Genomic DNA, 18,288 nt, shown 5'->3' with positions numbered 1-18,288 from the left:
AATCAAGGATCGTAAGAGTAGGGGTAATACTGTAATTTAATAGAAAAACTGTCAGCGTCTGATTTTTTTTTTTTTTTTGGGCCTCCCCTGAACTCGTCTTACCTCCTTCCACGCTTCAGATCCGAAGCTCTATCTATCTCCTTCACTTTGTCTTCTCCCCTCTCTTCGCTATCATCTCGTCTCGCAGCCTTCAGGTCAAGAGTCTCTTCCATTTTCCTGCGATTTCGTTATCTGATTTCTCTTCGAGTGATCGGATCCTTGTTGTGTTCCTTGATCATCTGATTCAATCGATTTTCGAAAGATATTGGAAATTGCATTTGCTAATTTGATCTGTGTTGACATTTCATCGATGCTTATAGATCGTGTTGTGCTTTCCATTAAAATTGATAACACGATCGTATCAGATCTTCCGCTTGTGGCCATTTCCTTATGCTTCCTCTGTTTACATTCGTAGGGATTCGAATCAGTGGTGTTAAGTTTCTCGATTATCAATGGATCAGGCGGAACTGTCTACGGAGCAGGTTGGTGATTTTATTTTATTTTCACTTGAATTTTGCTGCCTGTTACGTTATTTTCATTTGGTAATCAAATCAGGAAAAATCTAAGCCGCAGGGTTTCGTAGGACGTACACAATTCCAGATTTTGACTTTGCATTAGACTATTTAAACCTTTGTTTTGGTATTAATATACTTAGCACCAAAAGACCTGCTTTGATTATTGATACGATTATGCGAGATCTTTGCGGATTTGACTACCTAGGAAATGTAAATTATGTGTTTTTGTTGTTGCAGTGGAAATTGTATTGAATTTACTTGTAGTTTTGCAGTATTTAATTTTCTCTTGAAATGTTACCTTATGCAGGTACTGAAAAGGGACATTCCATGGGAGACTTACATGACAACTAAGCTCATTTCAGCTACTGGTCTCCAGCTCTTGAGGCGCTATGACAAAAAATCTGAGAGCGCAAGGGCACAGTTGCTCGATGAAGTAAACCTTCTTTCTTTCTTTTTCTCATTTCAAACAGTTTATAGACACTTGCCTCTGTGTTATTAGTGGTTGAAGTTTTGTAATGACAATGCAAGCATTTACCTTGTGATTATGAAGTGATATATATATCGTGTCGTTTATTGCAGGATGGTCCAGCTTATGTTCATCTGTTTGTTACCATCTTGCGTGATATATTTAAGGAGGAAACTGTGGAATATGTTTTGGCTTTGATTTATGAGATGCTCTCAGGTAAATACATTCAACCTGAATTTATTAGCATTCACCTTTTCATCGTAGGTACCGTCTATTATTAATCCATCATCTGTTTTCCAGCAAACCCAACACGAGCTCGGTTATTCCATGATGAATCTTTGGCACATGAGGATACTTATGAGCCTTTCTTGAGGTGAGTCCCTATGCAATACTCATACGACTTTAATCTGTTCCAAGGCATTGGCAAGTTCTGTTTCCAACTCTTATTGGATAGATTCTGTTCTTGTTTCTGCTTTGGAAAGGTCTAGGGCTTGTTGCATTTTTCTCATTTTCTTACTTGACATACTAACGTGTCAGATTTCCTTAGTTACAAGAAACATTTATTTCTCAAAAAAATTAATATGCCTGTGTGTTTATGTTTAGTAGGACATTTTCACATTACCTGATTCTTAGTCCTTCACTTATGGTGCAGTGGTTCCAGAATTTGATTTCATTGCTCTGTCTCTTGATCGTTTTGTCTGAGATCCTTGTTTTTAATTATTATGAGTTAAATTTATTATTTCAACTACAATCTTCCTAACAGAGTTGAAACATAGGCAACACTCCGTTGGGGGAAACTGCTTTCAATTATATTTTTGCTTGATTTTGGCTGTTTATCATCAGAAGTATGCAATCTAAAAGATGTATCCTCTTTCAGGTTGCTGTCGAAGGGAAATTGGTTCATTCAAGAAAAAAGCTGCAAGATCCTTGCCTGGATAATCAGGTATTGTAGAGTTCAATACTGATTATCATACTTAAAAAGCATGTCTCTAACATACATTATCATTTACTTGGCGGGTCTTGCTTTGCTTTTAACATACAGTGCTAGGTCAAAAGCTGGTAATGGTGTTATTGCTAATGGAGAAGCCTCTGCTTCTAAGAAACCTATTACTACAATTGATGATGTACTCAGTGGGTTGGTGGAGTGGCTTTGTGCTCAGGTTCTTCTTCTTTTCTTTCTCTTTTTCGTTTATGTTAGCATTGCATTGTTTTTTAAGTGGCAGTGATTCTTGAGATGCGTTTGAGGTCATTAATAGGTTTCACAATCCTTAGTTTTGAAATGCAGTTGAGGCAACCTTCTCATCCTACTCGTGGTGCTCCAGTTGCAATCAGCTGCCTCTCGACACTGCTTAAGGAACCTGTTGTCAGATCATCGTTTGTTAAGGCGGGTGGGGTGAAGTTACTTGTCCCTTTAATCTCACCAGCATCCACTCAGCAGTCTATCCAGGTAACTATATATTTGGTGGAAGTAGTTTTAAGTGAAAAGTGTCCACTAAATCTAAGAGAAGTATTGCAAAGTCTTCATATCATGCAAAGTCTTCGTTGGAAAGGCGATGACTAGACAGGCACTCAGGGTGAAACCCGTTTTGATTTTCGAATGACTACTAAAGCTGTGGATTTATATTATTCACTAATTCTGAAGTGTGGGCTGGATAAATTAGTAACAACTAGATAGTTCTCTTTCAGTTTCTCATTTAGTCATAATGTCTCAGTAACTAACCCTTGTGATTTGTGTGATCTCGACCAACAGCTTCTATACGAAACATGTCTCTGCATCTGGCTTCTTTCCTATTATGAACCAGCAATAGAGTACTTGGCAACATCTAGGACAATGCAAAGGCTCACGGAAGTGGTCAAGAGCTCGACTAAGGAAAAGGTGAGCTATGTTCTCTAGCGTGACTTGATCATTGCTATCCTGCAAATATTTAAAATTTCATATGGCGTGGTTTGGTTGGTACTTCAGAATTTCTGTCTGCAATACCAAGATTTTTTGTTTGGATCATTAGTTTGCATAATTGTTATGATGCATTTGTTGTACTTTCTCTGACAGTATTTTGTCTTATAGGTTGTCAGGGTGGTCATAATGACATTCAGGAACTTGCTTCCAAAAGGTACATTTGGTGCCCAAATGGTTGATCTTGGACTCCCACATATCATCCACAGTCTGAAAACACAAGCATGGAGTGACGAGGTTAGACAAGTTAAATACAAAGCTGAGTACTGCTAATTGTTAGCGTTATTGTTGAACATGACGTGATAATACGTGGTTATTTTAGTGATAACTACACCATCGGATGTTTATTAGTATATGCCTTTGTTGCAAGCATTGCCATTGTTAAAGATCTTTTAACTCTGAATTTTGGAAGGACTTACTGGATGCACTCAACCAACTAGAAGAAGGGCTAAAAGACAATATCAAGAAGCTGAGTTCCTTCGACAAATATAAGCAAGAGGTTCTTCTTGGCCATCTTGACTGGAACCCAATGCACAAAGAGGCCAATTTCTGGCGTGAGAATGTCACAAGCTTCGAGGAGAATGACTTCCAGGTATTCTTCTCCTCCCCAATAACCTGCAGAGCTCAAAGCTGGCTAGGTCGGGCCTGTTTGGTCATTGAAACAAGCTAACCAGTTGTTAAAACTTATGGATGCAGATACTCAGGGTTCTCCTCACAATCCTGGACACGTCAAGTGATCCAAGATCGTTGGCAGTGGCGTGCTATGATCTGTCGCAGTTCATACAGTACCATGCAGCGGGGAGAGTGATTGTAACAGACCTCAAGGCGAAAGAACGAGTGATGAAGCTGATGAACCATGAGAACGCTGAGGTTACCAAGAACGCTCTCCTGTGCATTCAGAGGCTTCTCCTTGGTGCTAAGTACGCCAGCTTCTTGCAAGCTTGATGGGATTTCCATGTTTCTTTCTATATATGGAAAGCAACCAAAACGCACAGAGTGCGTTTCTTTTTTTTTTCCTGTGGATTTGTTCACTCCAAACAAGACCTTCCCGAACGCCTGCCTCTTTTTCTTTCGAATCTACATTCGAAGAACATCTCTTTATTATTTGTCCTGGAAAATCTTGTGTATGATTAAATAATTTGTTCGTTGTTTTCTCCTTTTTGTATTTTTTTATTCAATAAAAAGGCATTGAGGTTGCTATTGTTACAGACAGCAATTTTGGGCCAGTTTGTCGTTATGAATGATGTGAGAGTTTCAGTATATTGCCAGATGATATATATATATATATATATATATGGTTGCATCTTCGATTTCTTTTGGTTGCATATGTTCATGCATTCTCTAGTAATGGTTACTTTGATTTACTTTGAACACAATCATATAATTCAGAAACACTGAGAGCAAAAAGAAAAACTAAACAGGGATTTGCATTCTGATGAACGTAGAATTTAAGTGATATGAAAGAAGGATGTATATGATACAAGAAAATGACAATAAACAAATGGGGCAGAGGCTTCTATCAGTTTTTAGAAGAAGATTGGAAGATGAAAACCGCAGTAAGAACACCAACCAATGCTGTAACAGCCAAAGCAACCGTAGGCAATGGACTCGCTACCCCAAAATTCTGAACAAAACAAACAAACAATAAGACATATCAGAACAAAACTCGAGGCATTATTACATTCGCTCTTTGATTAACAAATAAAAGTTTCATTTTTTTTTTAAATTCAGAAGAAAGGAGTTTTGATGTAGAGTTACCTCAAGAAGTCCTTTGCCAGTGGCGATCTCAACAGAAATGGCGACAGCAAAACCAACCATAGCGCCACGACCAAGCCATATGTCCAAACCGCTGCCTCCTTCTGTACTTTGCTCGCTTCTCACGGAAACTGATGCTCCTCCTCTGTTTCCACTTCTTCCTCCTCCACGAGGCATCCTCAAGTTCAATGGCACTGAAACAGAGACAGATACACCAAAAACTCCATTTTTTAATTTCGGATTCACATACCAAGCAAGAAACTAGCTACTAAGTCAATTAAGGAAGACGTACACAAAGGAGAACCAGAAGCGAAAGTGGATCGGCTTCCAGCAAGCTGCGGTACATGAACCCTACATGTGTTTGTGATTCTGCCTAGCTTGATGGCGCCAGGATCTGGCAAAGATAAAATCCAAAACTAGTCAAAGACATTATACAGAGGCTAGTATTAGAGGAAGAGGCATATTGAAGAGAGAAAGAGTACTGGAAAGAGAGAAGGCGAGAGACGCAGATACTTGAGATAGGGCCATGTTCTTTCGCTGTTAATTTTTCCAATTCGCGCCACCCTTCTTCTTCTTCTTCTTCTTCTTCTTCTTCTTCTTCTTCCTGCTTCGTCCTCCTTATCAATAGTCGCAGAAATATCTGTTCGAGCTGGCGCCACGTGTTTACACTCCACTCATTAACTTCATATCTTATTCAAAACGACACCGTTTAAACATTTTCTCTCAACCGGACTATCTTAACTAAACCAAAGCGAACCATTATTAATTTTCTTTTGGTTGGTTGAATTAATGATGTTTTATTGTTTTATAATCCAGTTTAATTCAGTTTAATTCGAAACATCTCGAGCATTCCATATTTTACTTCAAAATAGAGTGTAGTAAAAAATGCTCTAATGACATGCTCAACTCACTGATTAGATCTGAGGATGCAAACCATCTTTTGTATATTTTTCTATAAACTGAAGAAAGAAGCACTCGGAACAATGACAATTAAGTTGAAACATAAAAGAGACTACTTGATGAGGACATCAAGTCATCATCAGAACAGGAGAAAGAAATCAGAAGAAAACCAATGGAAAACATGAAGTTGAGAAGAGATAAAGAAGCCGATCATGACATATGTGTAATCAAAACGCTATATCTTACAAACCAGGAGGAATTTATTCATGAAACCGGTTTTGTTGGATTCTACACTCAACAAGAGCACGCGGCGAATTGGTTACATATCAAAAGGATAAATGGTTTAGAAGATATGCCATTTTCAAGTTAAAGGTGGCCCGACTTGCCTTATTTGGAAGATCAGTGGTTTAATCAGTTGCAAACCAAACATTGACGACCAGAAAATTTATCTATGCAATCTCCGCGTCCAGAAGAGTCAGGCACGTTCTTAACATGCACCAGAAAGCACCGGATTACATGGAATCAAAGGAGACAATACTTACCATTTTGGATGCTTTCACATTTGGAGGAATAGAGCACCACGACCAACCTATCAAAGCTACAACGTTTTGGAGATATTAATAACTCATCAGGAAGTCTAAAGCTGCACCAGCACCCACCAGAATACTCAGGATCAACCAAGACCAGAATTGTCATTTTTTGGAGTCAAAAGCCATTAATTCCCAACAGCTCTTTTCTCACCAGGTTTGGAATGATTTCGACCATTATTTCTGCAATCAGAATGTTCCTAAGAAGCTTTCCTACAGTCGAAAACCGTCCAGATACAAAGCCACCATTCCAGCCCTTGAATCAAGCTATTGGAACCTCAAAACCCTCCAACAGCTAATTTTCTTTATGTTTGATTTTCTTTCCATTTTCCTAGACTTAGATTAATGTTTATGAGCATATATAACCTCCCTTAGGCGTGCTGTAATATTCACCTTTCAATCAAACAAGAAATATGTTCAGTTTATTTTGTTTTATCAAAGTTTGTCTTTGCATAAAATCTGTCATTAGAATTCAGTGAGAGATTCATTGCTTTCTATTGATTTATCTTGTATTTTGTTTGTGTGATTCAAGCAACTTCAAGATCCACAGATAACATTATTATCAAAACTTTGTTATGAAGCCATAAGATAACATTATTGCCTTAACCAAACAAACTCAAAACCCTTCATAAAAACTCCTCACATTCAAGATTCAATCATCAACAACACCACACAGCAAACTAGACCTTGAGGAAAACAAACTCCTCCACCGCAGGGATCTCCCCAATCTTCTTAAGCGTCTCCTTGCTTGGCTGATCATCTACACCAATCGCCATGATCGCTTGCTTCCTCGGTGCTATTCTTCCAACGCTCATAAAGTTCACATTGACGTTAGACTCTCCAAGTATACTCCCCACCGTCCCTATCATACCCGGTTGATCCACCTGCCTGCACAGTATAATACTACCTTCAAGAGTCACATCAACCTCAAACGATCCAACCTTCGTCAAATGCGGGACTCCGTCTTTAACCCTTCCTTCCACTTTCACCTCTCCTGACTCGGACAACGAGCTCGCGAATTTTGACTCCACGTTGCCTAGCTGGACGGTTATCGTCTCCAACGGGTTCTCTGGTGACCCGTCCAAGAGCACACGTTCCTCTGAGATTCTCAGACCTCTCTGCTTGGCTGTGAAATCTGCGTTGACCAAGTTGACATACACGTCAGAGATTGGCTCGATGATTCCCTTGGTGATCATGGCTCGTAGAAGTCTTGTGTCTAGATCATCTGTGGCTCGTGCTGACGTGTACGAGACCTTCACGTTCTTCACGCCGCTTCCTCCAGCAACTAGCTGCACCGCTAGTCTCCCTAGCTTCTCGGCTAGTATCACATATGGTTTCAGCTCGGTCAGAACCTGAGGATAGAAACATGTCTTGTAAGCTTGAGCAACTAACAAATAACTTAGTTTAAAAACACTATGCATGTTTTAAACTTTTCACACATGTTAATAAAACATTTTGAATTTTTAGTATTTCAGCTAGAAATGCATATTTTTTTGTGATTATTTATTTCTCATAATTCTAAATCAATGAGAATTAATTAAAAAAATTAATTTTTGTGATTATCTATTTATCATAATTCTAAATCAATAAAAATTCATTAAAATGCAAAAAAAAAAATATTAAGCTTACAACTAATCATATTAGTCATCTTAATGAAACCGAGGGTATATATTCTATGAACTTGTGTGCTCACCTCAGCAGAAACCATAGGTGCATTGACTGCAGTAGCAGCAAGCTCACCATTCAAAGCTCCAACAACGGCTTCGGCAATTTCAATAGCAACTCCTTCCTGTCAAATCCAAACCACCAACTAAATAACATAATCCAAACAGCAAAAAAACATTATTAAACATCATAACAAAAAAATTGCAAACCTGAGCTTCCATTGTGCTAGCTCCAAGATGAGGTGTCACAGTAACCCTCTCATGCTGCACTAAAGGACTATCTTTAGCCGGTGGCTCTTTAGTAAACACATCAAGTGCAGCCTGAGCAACAATACCCGCATCCAGAGCCCTCACTAACGCGTCTTCGTCTATAACACCTCCACGTGCAACATTAACAATACGAACTCCTTTCTTCATCTTGGCAAACGTTTCGTCGTTGAGTATCTTCGATGTTGCTGGCGTAAGAGGCATGTGCAGAGAAATGAAATCCGCGGTTGCCAAGGCTTCATCGAAGCTCACTAGATCAACACCAATGGCGTGTGCACGGTCTGCTGGGGCGTAGGGATCATGAGCAATGACACGCATGCCAAGACCTTTGGCACGACGAGCAACTTCAGTCCCAACTTTCCCGAATCCCATCACTGCAAGTGTCTTTCCGACAAGTGAAACACCTACGTACTTGTTCCTCTTCCACTCACCTGCGTTACAGAGAGATTCAAAAGAAAGATCTTTCAGACAAATTATCCTCAAAACTCAAAATGCTTGCCCTACTTCCATCAACTAGATTTAGCATAATACAACTAGACTTGTAATCCAAGGCATCGTAAACAGTATCAAAAGAACAAAACCTAGTGTTATAAAAATCGGTCTAGACCACAAATAGGACTTAAACAAACAATTTTTCTTGAATAATTTTTTAAAGGATTGGTCCGGTGTTCAAAAATGGAAAAATGGATATAGACATTCGCTTAATCACTAATCCTCTATAAAAGTCGTAATTAATGCCAATCAATTTCTTGAACATTAACAATAACAATAATGAATATTTGCATAAGTATGAAACTGACCAGCCTTAACAGACGCATCAGCCTGTGCGACGTTCCTGGCCATGCCGGCCAAAAGCGCGATCCCATGCTCAGCGGCAGCGATCGTGTTAGCCGTCGGCGCGTTAACGACAAGACATCCAAACTCCGTGGCGGCGCTCAGATCCACGTTGTCGATCCCAACACCAGCGCGTCCAACAACCTTGAGCCTCCCACGAGACGATTCGAACACCTCACGTCCAACTTTAGTCCCACTCCTAACGATCAACGCATCGCAGAGAGAGATCTTGGTGTTGAGCTCCTCGGGAGTCAGGTTGTAAGAGCAGTCCACATTCGCGAAATCCTCCAAGAGCTTCACACCAGCCTCACCGAGCTTCTCGGCGACGAGGATCGTGGGCTTGGATCCGTCTCCGGCTGTGCACGCCACGAGAACGAGACGGCGGCGAGGAGTGGGGAAAGCGACGGAAGCGGCGGATGGGAGAGGCGATCTGGAGGAGAGGGACAAGCTCTTGAGGGGCTTGGTAGCGACGGAGATCGCGGAAGATGCGGTGGCTGACATTGCTACCGCCTTTGATGGAGATTAGTGAAGTAGAGAGAAAGTGTTGTTAGTGGCTCGAGGGAGAGAGAGATCTGAAAGGTTTTTATAGTCGGAGTTAGGGGTTTGGTGTGTGAGTGTGAGATTTTCTTGTTGGAGGAGACGGCGAGGGAATCTCACGCGCCTTCTCGGAATATGTAAGCGATTGCGCGTAAGCTTCAAGTACAACAGCTTTTGTCGGAACGAGACAGATTTGAGAAAGCTTTTTTTTTTTTTTTTTTTTTGTGCAACACAGATTTGAGAAAGCTTTTACCTGAATTTTATAGGGAATAGTGTGATAAATGACTCCGTAAAAAGGTAACTATGTGAACTATAGAGAACCTTTAGATATCATAATCTTAGTTAAACTACTAAAATTATGAATAGCGAATCACTTAAATAGATTTACGCTGGTGGTCTCGCGCGTGGATTTACTTTAGTTTCCAAATGTTTCGGCGCATGGAATTGGCCCAACTCTATTAAAGGAAAAGTAGCAAGACAAAACTATTGGTAACTTTGAGGAAAAGTCAACTTTATTTATTTATACTACACAAATCTAAAATGTATCACACCATCGAATCTATCCTAGAGAAATATTTTACAGGTTATAAGATTTTGGCACTGCAAAAATTGATCTTGAAGCCTTAACGTGGTGGGGTCTGGCAGATCATTGCGTCAGTTTTGAATCTAGTAGTATCTTTTTAGTATGTTGACACTTAAGCGAAAGAAAAAAATAAAACAAAATTGCTTGCTTATTAGGAGCTGATTCAAATGAGGTTATTTCTGAAATAGCTAGTTATTTGATGAATGTCTTGGCATGCCTGCAGTTTGTTTCCTTGTTTAATCATTGCTTTTAATAACATAGAATGATTTTCATCATTGACCCCAAGAAAAAGCAATGCATGGAACTTTGGTGTACCTATAAGAAAATGTTACAACAACTATTGGACATGCTAAACACTATAACTTAATAATAGATTAATGGTTTTCAAAGCAAATGTCCTTGTTTAGGTCCCGTTAATAAACGAGGTAGACACAAGAGAGAATTGCAATTTCGGTAAGTGAAAAATAGTTCAAGACTTCAAATTTGAATTGAATTTGAGTTGTGTGGAGTATACACTTTTTTTTAGCAAGTGGAGTATTCCAGTTTAATGTTCATGGCAAGTTGCTTGTTTGTGTCAGCTTAGCATACAAATACATATATAATATAGTAGTATTATATAGTAGAGGTACATAACTTCATTATTGCGTTGGCGTTGGTGGTCAAATTTTACAGTAGTTGGTTTGGGAATATTTGGAAGGATATACTGTGGTGGCTATGACGTAAGTTTAATTTATGGCACGTGAAAGATTTGCGTTTGTGTGTTCGCAACTGCTTGCTTAGAGGTGCATTTTTTGGTAGGTCGACCTGTCCAAAATCCCTTAAAACATAATGCTTTATACACAGTTGAATTTTCATATGTACAATAAAATATAGTCCAAAATCATATTTTAAGTTTAGCTTTGTTTGAAAATAAAAGAAGAAATATTAGGGATCACGACAGAAACAAACGAATAGTTATTAATTTTTCCAATTTCGGAGGAAAAATACATTCCTTAAGCTTATTCTATGTTTTCAAAATCTCAAAATATATATTGAGTATGAACCACTTAACGTGGTCTATCACTTGGGCTTAAAATGATGAAGCGAACAAGCTAGAGTAGACTATTCCATAGCGGTAAAACCTGACTTTGGTTAATGTCTAGTTCGAAATCAGGATACAATAGAAACAACAAAAAAATTGTCCATATGAAACACATTTTATTCAAAACTAGGGTTGGTCGGAGCTACGCACGGAGTTTTTGTTTACTTTTAGTTTTGATTATATATATATGTATGTTTATTTTAATATATGTATTATTATCTACTATAAAAATATAAGTAGGTAGACAATTATAAAATTATTTTAAGTTATTCATTGTTTTCTGTCTTAATAATGTTTCTGAAAAAATTAGCATCCAAGTATTTGTTGGAAATTATAGATAAAAGTAATGAACAAATGAACAAAAGTTAATTAAATTTTAGTTATGGTGTTTGATTGGTTGGACTGTATGAATTAGAATGTTTCATTTCACTTAAAACTTTTATAACTTTTCTTTCCGATTAGTCTCTAAGTAACTTAATGGATCACTCTCCCTTAAATTTACAAAGCTATTTTTTTATGTTTGATTTTTTTAAACCAGCGGTTTAAAAGTTGTAATATTTTTCTATCAAAAAACTTACAACTACATCAATAAAAACTACGTACTAAATTCTTACAACAAAAATTATGTATTTAGAATCCAACTAATCGGACCCATAATCTAATTATTCTTTTATCTTTCTTATATAAGTTTTTATGTAAAATATTGGCAAAATGTACAACCAGTTAAATTGTATTTTAATTTTAGAACCCTTGAATTCATAAATTTCATGTGTGTGTTTTTTGTTCCATTTCGTCCTACATTTGATTTGATGTAATTGCACCATATGGTTTTTTACACACACACATATATATATATATTCAGAACAATGATCATAATCGTATTAGTGGTTGATCAAAGTTATTGCTAAAGTATTACAAATTTTGTGTTGTGGTTTTTATTTATATTATAGTTGTAATATCACATGACATTAGTGCACTAATGCAGAATCTGTAACTGAGTTTTTTCTATTAAAAAAAACAATATAGACAACCAAGAAAAACATTTTAATATGTTTACACCATGTTTTCATTTTAGTTCCCACATATGAATTCCGAGCCAAATATGGCTGATTTTTTCAGATTAAACCACCTTTTTTACGTAAGAATGGTTGTGCAGCAATAAGCGGTTCATGCGGCTTATGAGTTGTTCATGTCTATAAACCATCCGTAAAAGTTATATGATGTATTAAGGCCATTTTAGAAGCAAGTGCCGTTAGAAGTGTGTTTACAGAAGTGTACAAACTAAGATGCATTTGGATTTAATGACCATGATGTTAGTTTCAGAATAACCTTTTTACAAACCAGTAAACTACTACGCCGGAGTAAGAGCTACATGGGCCTTACTGTTTTTCAATTTGCCCTTACAATTTGTGAGCTTGTTCATTCCTTGGACAACATTTATATATGCGCATCACCAGTTTTGTGGTTTCAATGCATGCAACTTTGCTGGTGCACAGAAACTCTGTAGTCTGTGAAACATTGACGTAACGAACGTGGGAGAATGGAAGATTTTCTAGTAGATACAGCAGGAAAGGTAAAAGTTTAGGTATGTTAAGACTTAGACGTTTGCGTCTGGCACTGACATGCTAAGAAGGTGTACTACTAATAAAAAAAACATCAAACAAAAGCCTGAATCTTTTTTCATCGTTGGTTTGTGTACTACCAACAAAATATATGGCATCACATAACCAAATTACTTACTATGTTGTAATTGTACTAAAAGTTGCTTTCTAATACTCTGTCTCTTCTCCTGTATAAGCTCAATTTAACCCCTAAACATTACTTCAAATCCCATCCAATGCAGCTCCTAAATTCACTCCATATATTTGTTCTTTCTATGTTAAACGACCACTTCCGCTACTGTCACCTGCATTGCTTTCATCCACACAAAGTTGTTTCAGACTCGAGTTAAATCTATAAGTTTAGGATATGTCTTTAAGACCAAGAGAATCTTAAAGTAAATACACTAATATTACCTTTTGCGTTTGTTCTTCAAGACAGTGGAAGAAGATGGATTGCTGGGCCAATTCCTCTTCCTCTAATTGATGTACCAAATCCGAGGAGGATTGCAGACAGTCATTTTCTCTGGATTTTTTGAGAAGTCTATTATGATTGAGAGGATTGAATAGATGATTTTAACGGGTAAGGACATACCTTTTTTTATAGTCAAAGGTTCTTTAAGACGAAGCTTGGATTTAGCATCATTCTGTAACTTTTTGCAGATTTTTTGTTCAGGGAAGATGAACCGAACGTTGTCAGCAAAAGTTAACCCTGACTATACTTACGCGGCCCAATCTTTGTGGCATGAGGGCCCATACAGAATTAAAACAATAACCCAAAACATCGAGTCTAGTGCTTGTAATAATAAGGCCCAACAAAACAATGTATACCCAAAGACACGGACTTAAATGATGCGCTGCGTTTTTCTGTTTGGATAGGTGTCGAAGTTTGTTGCGCTGGCGAGAACAAGAGAATTCCCTTCTTTTTTCTTTTTTTTTCCTAGAAAAGTACATTTTATTTCAAAGAAACATACATGATTTGATATATAAACCGGCGGATGAAAGAACAATCCCCAGACACAAAAGCCCACATGAAGACGACAGTTAAGACCCACTCCGGAGTAACTTACGGCAACAAACAAACATGCCAACTTAAAACTAAATGTGATGTGCCGTGGGGTAGCGCACCGGGCAAAACAGGCATGCATGGCTTGATCATGGAAAGCAGTAAAGATATATGTTCATTGTTTGACTCATATCTTCCAAACCACGAGGCTTCTACGCTTAAAATCACTTGGAGAATGTTCTCAACTCAATTACGGAGCTCCTTGAAGAAGAATCAGATCAAACGGAGTTCATATGTGATAGTTATGCTATTTACAAATCAGGTGATCTTCAGTTCTCGCGAATTCAGACCACCCGAGAAGCTCGAAATGGCTAACCTTCTTTCTGATGAACCAACGGTCAATTCAATCATGACAAAGGTTATTATTCATGTTCTAAATGTTCAAGAAAGCATTGGGCTTGATGGTTTTCAAATAGATTCAAAAACGAACTTGTTTGGGCCAAATGGAGAAACCGATAAATATTGACTAAGGGAAAAGACGGATTTCGACCAGGCCTCAAAGGGACATGTCTTGGCCCATATCAGGAGTATATTCTTCACCTTTCAAAGTCCTGGTCGTGGCTATATGAAGAGGTAGTCCAAGTTTCAGTCAAAAACTTTATTTAGTCAAGTCTTTGTTTCTATTTCCAATGTCTTGTTTTTAGCACATTTTTCTTTGGATCTCTACAACTTGTAATCCTATAAATAAGGCCTTAGAGCCACGAAATAAAACAGATTGTTTTTCCTTTTTTATGAGTTTCTCTCATTGTTCTTTGTTTAGAACACTTCTTAGTTTCTTGGTGAGGTTATCTCCAAGTTTCGATCCTTCTTTTGTTGGACCGGTGCGTCACATCCGGCAACGATCGAAGTCTGGTAGTATCTTTGGGCTATTCCGCAACCCTTAGTGTCACCCCTCGATCCATCAGTTCTCAATCCTCTCGGATCTGAGTTCATATCAACCTTACCGAAAGAGTGATCCATATTTTGGTCGTATCAAGTGGTATCAGAGCCACTCTTCCGGTATCTCTTTTCATTTCATCTTTCACATCTCCATCTTCTTCAAACACTTCTTCTTCTACCTTTCTTGAATCCGGGCCCCTCATTACCATCCATTTATAAAAAAAAAAGATTTACGATTTGATTCAAAAAAAAGAAAAAAAAAAGTTCAAAGTTTGTTTTGTGGATTGGTGGTGGAAGAGAAAGCCTGCTAGCTGAGGAGAAATCCAGCCTTTGAGGTGGTTAAAACGGATTTCAAAAATCAAAAATCTCTTATCTATCTATCTTGAGAAAAACCCTTTGTTTGCTTTGGATCTACCCATTGGGATTCTTGATTTGTTCTCTTAGAACCTTGAGGAGACTCTTGAGTGACCACTAAAATCTTATAGAAAACACTTGTGTGGGTGAGATCAAACACTTGAGAGTGTGAGGATTATTTTATCTGTTAACCCTTTTGTGTTAAGTAATTTTTCAGGATAAAGATGTTTGGTCTTCACAAGGGAAGCAGCAAGAAGAAATTCCAGCGAGAGGCTAACTTTAAATCTTCATCTCAAAATTCATTGAATGTTTTTGATGATTTTCTTCCTGTGCAGGAAAGACTAGCCCAAAGAAGACTACATAAGATGCCGAACAGGAGGTGCAAAGAGCAGTTCAAAACGTCCAAAGGCGAAGATGATCCAAAAAGGAAACATTTTCAGTTTGATGTCCAACAATTTTGTGATAACTTTGTGAAGGGTGTGGACAAAGCCCTCAAGGACGTCAGCAAGAGCCAAAAGAAGAGCACACCCACACGTGCCCCAGTAGCTGAGCCATCAATTTTCATCAGTGAAAAACCCAAAGGTAAATCTGAAAACAACCTTGAAGATCTAAAAGATTTTTCAGATTCTTTACCAATTTTTGATAAGTATGATGAAGAGCTAATGGAAAGTTGGATCACTTGTGAGGATGAATGTGATCTTCCTTCTCCAAAACCTGATCTTATGTTTGATATTGATAATGAAGAGACTAATGGACTAACCTGTTTTGAACCGGAGCATCCGAGTAGTCTTGTTCTAGTTTCACAGGTTTTTGAGGAAGAACCATTGAACTACCAACATCAAGGACCACGTCTTGAGACTAGGAGACCCTTGGACAATGATCTTAGTCCCATCTTTGATGAAGAAGACGAGCTTGATCCAATCTTTGATGAGGAAGCACCAAGCACATCATCCATCATCATAGAGAAACATCTTTGCTTTGATCCAGGCACAACTTCTACGCCTTTGCCTAAAAAGCACTGTGAGAAACTTTATTTACTTAATTCTCTGCCTGAAATGTTTGTTAAGATCAGTTCTCCTGTTGTAAATCGTTTTGGTTTTGACAAAGTTAAAGAATTTTGTGTTTCAAATTATGTTTTTGATAACATGATTCATTCTTCTGAGAAATTTGAACTTGACGGAATTCTTGATCAAAAACGTTTTCAAAATAGCAATGACATCCATTTTGGATTTGTTTTGAGTCTTGATCAGTTTTTGAAACATAGCAAAAGTTTTGATCATCTTGAAAAGTCATTTGAGCTTGATTTGCAACAGTCTGATTTTTGTGTTAGAAAATCGTTTGATTCATCTGTCTTCAAAGAAAATGACTTTAATCTGAGCCCTTATAGATATGAACTGATCACTGGTAATTTATTTGCATCCACTTGTGCCTTGGACGAATTTTTGGTTAAGAAGTTGCTGAAACAAAAATCACATAGAGCTGAAACCGATTTTATTTTTGATCCTGTTTTGAAGCTTGATAACTTGTGTGATGAAACTGATAAACCTTGGCATAATTTGAAACCAATGTTTGAAAATTGTGTTGTCTTGAGCTTTGATGTCATATTGGTTTACAACACATTCTTTGATGATTATCCTAAGAGCTTGGATCATGTTCTTGATGTCCTAGGGATAGCGAAACTCTTTGATTATTTCTCTCGCAGATTTGATGTGGTTTCCCTAGTTGTTTTGAAAGTACAGGATAATTATGATCAGTTCCCAAGGAGAAAAAACACTGGTGAACGTCAAAGTTCTTATGTATCAGAGACATGGAACTGGAAGTACTTGAGGAAAACAAGTCCAAAACTCCAAGGAACTTTCTGTCCATACTTTTCCTTCATTGAATTTTATATGATTTTAAAATTCGTTTTCTCTTATTCATTTCCTTTTGATAGAGGTGAAATGGATTTGAGGTCAAATCATTTTCAAGAGGGAGGGAATGATGTGCCGTGGGGTAGCGCACCGGGCAAAACAGGCATGCATGGCTTGATCATGGAAAGCAGTAAAGATATATGTTCATTGTTTGACTCATATCTTCCAAACCACGAGGCTTCTACGCTTAAAATCACTTGGAGAATGTTCTCAACTCAATTACGGAGCTCCTTGAAGAAGAATCAGATCAAACGGAGTTCATATGTGATAGTTATGCTATTTACAAATCAGGTGATCTTCAGTTCTCGCGAATTCAGACCACCCGAGAAGCTCGAAATGGCTAACCTTCTTTCTGATGAACCAACGGTCAATTCAATCATGACAAAGGTTATTATTCATGTTCTAAATGTTCAAGAAAGCATTGGGCTTGATGGTTTTCAAATAGATTCAAAAACGAACTTGTTTGGGCCAAATGGAGAAACCGATAAATATTGACTAAGGGAAAAGACGGATTTCGACCAGGCCTCAAAGGGACATGTCTTGGCCCATATCAGGAGTATATTCTTCACCTTTCAAAGTCCTGGTCGTGGCTATATGAAGAGGTAGTCCAAGTTTCAGTCAAAAACTTTATTTAGTCAAGTCTTTGTTTCTATTTCCAATGTCTTGTTTTTAGCACATTTTTCTTTGGATCTCTACAACTTGTAATCCTATAAATAAGGCCTTAGAGCCACGAAATAAAACAGATTGTTTTTCCTTTTTTATGAGTTTCTCTCATTGTTCTTTGTTTAGAACACTTCTTAGTTTCTTGGTGAGGTTATCTCCAAGTTTCGATCCTTCTTTTGTTGGACCGGTGCGTCACATCCGGCAACGATCGAAGTCTGGTAGTATCTTTGGGCTATTCCGCAACCCTTAGTGTCACCCCTCGATCCATCAGTTCTCAATCCTCTCGGATCTGAGTTCATATCAACCTTACCGAAAGAGTGATCCATATTTTGGTCGTATCAAAATGATTTATCAAGTTAAATAAGCAAATTTAAATCCAAGTAGTGTCCAATGATCGGGAATTTTCGGTGCTGCACATAGCCCGCCAAGCGACAATATCCACCTCCTACACCCGGTGCACCAAGATAACGTCCACAGAACCAAAACCCCACGACTTCATCACCCGACAGGAGGGAACTCTACTCGGTCCACACAACCTTCGGACACAGATGTGATGCATTCAGCACCCACTTACTCCCAGATAGAAGCCCAGACATACTCTCAACCAACAAGAAGCTTTAACCGATGAACCACTCC

General features: G+C 38.0%; 3 protein-coding genes across 3 annotated transcripts; 1 reads left to right on the top strand and 2 right to left on the bottom strand.

The window, feature by feature from the left end:
* Positions 1-47: 47 nt before the first annotated feature.
* LOC106396104 (V-type proton ATPase subunit H) lies at positions 48-4,279 on the top strand. The gene is made up of 12 exons (XM_013836402.3): positions 48-194; positions 455-521; positions 862-987; positions 1,134-1,236; positions 1,321-1,393; positions 1,898-1,963; positions 2,063-2,180; positions 2,306-2,467; positions 2,771-2,896; positions 3,086-3,211; positions 3,387-3,566; positions 3,671-4,279. Exons 2-12 carry the CDS (start codon positions 492-494, stop codon positions 3,917-3,919), a joined length of 1,359 nt encoding a protein of 452 aa, XP_013691856.2. The 5' UTR covers positions 48-194; positions 455-491; the 3' UTR covers positions 3,920-4,279.
* Positions 4,280-4,382: 103 nt separating this feature from the next.
* Positions 4,383-5,448, bottom strand: LOC111207111 (stress enhanced protein 1, chloroplastic). The gene is made up of 4 exons (XM_022704764.2): positions 5,212-5,448; positions 5,022-5,123; positions 4,733-4,923; positions 4,383-4,598 (listed from the first exon to the last, which is right to left on the bottom strand). The coding sequence occupies exons 1-4, from the start codon at positions 5,255-5,257 to the stop codon at positions 4,494-4,496; spliced, it is 444 nt and encodes a 147-aa protein (XP_022560485.1). The 5' UTR covers positions 5,258-5,448; the 3' UTR covers positions 4,383-4,493.
* Positions 5,449-6,759: 1,311 nt separating this feature from the next.
* LOC111207119 (D-3-phosphoglycerate dehydrogenase 1, chloroplastic) lies at positions 6,760-9,855 on the bottom strand. Its single transcript, XM_022704780.2, has 4 exons — positions 8,948-9,855; positions 8,091-8,578; positions 7,910-8,005; positions 6,760-7,568 (listed from the first exon to the last, which is right to left on the bottom strand). Exons 1-4 carry the CDS (start codon positions 9,480-9,482, stop codon positions 6,897-6,899), a joined length of 1,791 nt encoding a protein of 596 aa, XP_022560501.1. The 5' UTR covers positions 9,483-9,855; the 3' UTR covers positions 6,760-6,896.
* Between the last annotated feature and the right edge of the window lie 8,433 nt (positions 9,856-18,288).

This window comes from Brassica napus, chromosome C1 (assembly GCF_020379485.1).
Source record: "Brassica napus cultivar Da-Ae chromosome C1, Da-Ae, whole genome shotgun sequence".
Classification (NCBI taxonomy): Eukaryota; Viridiplantae; Streptophyta; class Magnoliopsida; order Brassicales; family Brassicaceae; genus Brassica; species Brassica napus.
Note: the sequence above shows the minus strand (reverse complement) of the source record. Positions and strands in the feature narration are given on the sequence as shown.